Below are 3,958 nucleotides of genomic sequence, written 5' to 3' on the forward strand. Positions count from 1 at the left end.
CTCTCTCTCTCTCTGTCTCTCTCTGTACTCCCTATCCCTAATCCCTCCTTTGTTTCCTCTCCTCTAGTCCCTCGCTCGCCACCCGTCCCCAGCCTTTTTCTGGATTTCTTTGTGCCCTCCTTCCTTGTGCCCTCTGTTGGCGCTCTTTCTTCGTCTGGTCTCTGGTCCCATTTCCTCTCTCTCGTCGCCCCTCCTCGTCCATCTCGTTCCCTTATCTATCCCTTTTTTTTCCTCTCCTGTCCAATCTTCATCCTTGCGTCCTCTTTCCTCGTGCTGTTTCCTCATGCCCTTCTCTTGTCCTCTTCTGTCTTGTCTCCCCTCTTTTACCCCTTGCCTGTCCCTTTTGTCTCGTCTTCCCATTCATCAACTCCCTTCTCTCTCATCGATTCTCTTTTGTCACTCTCCCGCTTTTTGTTTAGTCTCCGTTGTCTCATCACCTCTCTTCCTTCTCCTTCTTCCGTCTCCTCCTTTTGTTCCCTCCTTCCTAGTCCCTCTTTCCTTACTAGTCCTTCTCTCGCTCCCTCCTTCCAGTCCCTCTCTCCTTCCCAGTCCCTCTCTCGCTCCCTCCTTCCAGTCCCTCTCTCCTTCCCAGTCCCTCTTTCGCTCCCTCCTTCCCAGTCCCTCTCTCGTTCCCTCCTTCCCAGTCCCTCTCTCAGTCCCTCCTTTCCAGTTCCTCTCTCGCTCCCTTGTTCCTTCCTCTCCAGTCCCTCTCTTGTCACCCCTTCGTTCCCTCGTTAGTTCCCTTCCTTGTTCCCTGTTCTGGCTTTCTTTGTCCGTACTCCCCTGTGTCTTCATCCCCAGTGCTCCCTGTTTCCCTCTGCCTCCGCCCCTAGTGTCCTTGTGCCCCTGCTCCTGGTGCACTTTGGTCCCCTGGTTTCCCCGTCCCTTGTTCCCCTCTTTCCCAGTGTCTTTCTGACATCTGGGATCTGTCTTTGGGGGGGGGGGGTACTGTTGTGGTTTGGGGTTTTTGTTTGGGGTTATTTTTCCCCTTTGGCCTTCCCTGTGTTTTTGTTTCGGTTTTCTCCCCAGTCTTCTGTTGTTGGTCCTGTCTTGTGCTCCCCTGTCTGTTTGTTTTGCTTCCTGTGCTATTTTGATAGTATGGTTTCCTGTTCTGTCTCGTCTTGCACAGTCTGATTGTCCTGCCCCGCCCTAATGTGATTCACCTGATGTCTCACCTGTTCCCCGTTACCTCATTACCTCATGTATTTAACCCCTGTGTTTCCTTTGTCCCTTGTCTGATCATTCTAGTTTGCTTGCCCGTTCGCAGTCGCCCTGTGTGTTTGCCTGTCTGCCTGTGGATTCTGCGTCAGCTAACCTCCCGTGTTCTTAGTAAGTTTCTCCCTGTGTTTTAGTCCTGTCTGTTTTTGCCCTTCTTGCCCTGGACTCTGGAGGACTTTGCGTTGTGGATGTTTAGACGTTTTTTCCCTTGGGCTCTTGAACTGTTGGTTCCCTCGTGGACAGTTTTTCCGGTTTTTGCTCCAATAAACAACCCTGTGTTCACCTGTAACCTGCATTTTGGTCCTCCTTCCCCTGCTACCCACAACATATTTAGTATATACTAATTTCTGAAGAAAAAAATTAATGTTTCTGTTAAGGTTGATGTTGCTGTTTCACAATGTCTGGATTATTTATTTTTATTTTCAATCATATGTCTTACAGAAATGCCTTTTCCCTTTTGTGAAACTGAAATTAAGCAATACTTACAGGTTGAGCGGCTGCCATGCCGGCCACTGAGCTTTAGTTTTTATAACAGTCAGTACTTCATCTCCCTGTGAAGAGAAAAAGGTAGATACATAAAGCAATTTGTCACTAAATGGATGACTAAAAGGAGAAAAAGAAACACTGACAGAGAAAAGGCCAACATTGACAAATTAACTTGTTTGAGGGTAAGTACTCTCATCCAAGAACAAGTTCCACTTTTTGTTCACAAAATGGCTCTGTACTGTAGGATAATAGTCTGTTATTTGTGGGGGGAATGGCACTTTATTACTATTCACTCACACATAGACCTCTCTGTAGCAGTACGGCCACTTTATTGAACACATTATCTATCATAATGCATCAGATGTAATTATTCACCCAAAAGCAGGAAGACAAATGACGGACTTAGGAGTCGTTTAAAAGTGTGGCTGAGGGACACACAAACTTGTGATCATGTTTAGTGAATTTTTATATATCAGACGTAAAATAGAGTTACTGCATTATTAAAAATGTGGGTCAGTGCAATATAGGGTGGTGTTATAGGGGTCAGTGCAATTTAGGGTGGTGTTATATGGGTCAGTGCAAAATAGGGTGGTGTTATATGGGTCAGTGCAATATCAGGTTAGACAGGGCATGTGCAAAATTGTGGTTTGTGTAATATAGTCGATGTTTTTTTGTTTTTGTTTTTTTGTCTCTATGTGTCCTTTGTTCTCCATTCTTCTTGTTACTGTCTGTTCTGATTTGATCACTGTTCTTGTCCTTGTTTCTCTGTATTTAGCCTGTGTATAGTGTATTTGTATGCATTTATTATTTTTTGTGTACCATTAACCTGCCAGGGGGTCTGCAGATGGAAATTAGCCTAAGGCTACAATCTGGCATTTTTACATTTGTGAAAATGTTCATTAATATGTATTGTCCCCTTTTAAGAAATAAAAAATAAAATATATTACCTTACAGAAGTTCATAAGAATATAACTGGAAAGTCCATATGTGGCCTTTCTAGTTTAATAAAAACTTTGAATGTATTTTCCTCCCCTTCTGCAACTTTTGGAGTATTTCTTTTCACACATACACACAAACACTAACACACGCTTCAAATTTGGATATGCCAACATGTTTTTTTTTCTGGTTTACTGAAGGTTCCACAATTGCCTTGAAAGCTTCAACTCTAGGGACGGTGTGAAGAAAACAAGTGCCTGTATGTGTTTGTTAGTGGGTTTCTGCATGTGTACGTGTGTGGATCAATAAAAAGTTGGCAAGTCAGTCAGTAACTCATAAAAAAATTGTTTACACAGGATAAAAAATTAAAATATATTTGTGAATATTGTTACTGTGTGTGTGTGGATCATTACTTTTTAGTTAAATACTGTTTTCAGATTCATACCTATATTTTGTGATTCTACTAGAACATGTTCACATGATTTAATGTTAAAAAAACACTTTATTTTTCTCATGAAAAGCGCCTCTTCTCTTGAATAAGCCCAGTCTGCACTGATTGGTCAGTGTTTTCTCTGCATCTCTGAGTCTACTGGAATCTCCGTTGTTGTTGCACTCCACAGGTGGAGACTGACTGCAACAAAGTTTACAGCATGACTTTGTACCATGAAAAAGGCTTCTAAACCAAATATTACACAACCAAACATGTTTTAGCAGTAATGTGTCCCGAAAGTGGGCGTTAGCATGTAGCTACTTGTAGTTAGCAGTAGATGGATAACATAAAGTCATCTATAGTTTTCCTCAAGGCTCGGTGCTTGGACTAATTCTATTCACCTTATGTGTGCTTCCTCTAGGCAATATTATTAGGAAACACTATTACTTTACACTGTTATAACACTACTAATTTACACTGCTATACGGATGATACCCAATTATACCTATCAATCAAGCCAGATGTAATGGCAGGGGAGGGTGTATCTACCAACCCTTGAAGAACAGACTCAGGTTTGCCTAGGACGTGACTACCGCTATCTCACAGAGTAAGAGCGTTTGCCCAATGTTGTAAATGTGCTGTATTTATATAGCGCTTTTCCAGTCTTAACAACTGCTCAAAGCGCTTTTACATCTACAGAAAACATTCACCATTCACACACATTCATACACTGTGGCCAGGGCTGCCGTACAAGGTGCCATCTGCTCACCGGAGGAACACTCACACACATTCACACTCCGATGCGCAGCACCGGGGGCAACTCGGGGTTCAGCGTCATTGCCCTTCGACAATGACTGCATGGGCGGGGATCGAACCACCAACCTTCCG

The 3,958-nt window shown here is 43.3% G+C and overlaps 1 protein-coding gene across 2 annotated transcripts in view; it reads right to left on the reverse strand.

Moving 5' to 3' along the window:
- spon1b (spondin 1b) overlaps positions 1-3,958 on the reverse strand; it is a 214,453-nt gene that overhangs the window by 87,980 nt on the left and 122,515 nt on the right. For both annotated transcript variants that reach the window (XR_004333036.1, XM_032523322.1), the window contains exon 7: positions 1,705-1,769. Coding sequence is in view for 1 of the 2 variants with exons in the window: in XM_032523322.1 (XP_032379213.1) it covers positions 1,705-1,769 (65 nt within the window). In the remaining variant the exon portion in view is untranslated. The remainder of the gene's footprint in view (positions 1-1,704; positions 1,770-3,958) is intronic.

This window comes from Etheostoma spectabile, chromosome 8 (genome assembly GCF_008692095.1).
Source record: "Etheostoma spectabile isolate EspeVRDwgs_2016 chromosome 8, UIUC_Espe_1.0, whole genome shotgun sequence".
Taxonomy (NCBI): Eukaryota; Metazoa; Chordata; class Actinopteri; order Perciformes; family Percidae; genus Etheostoma; species Etheostoma spectabile.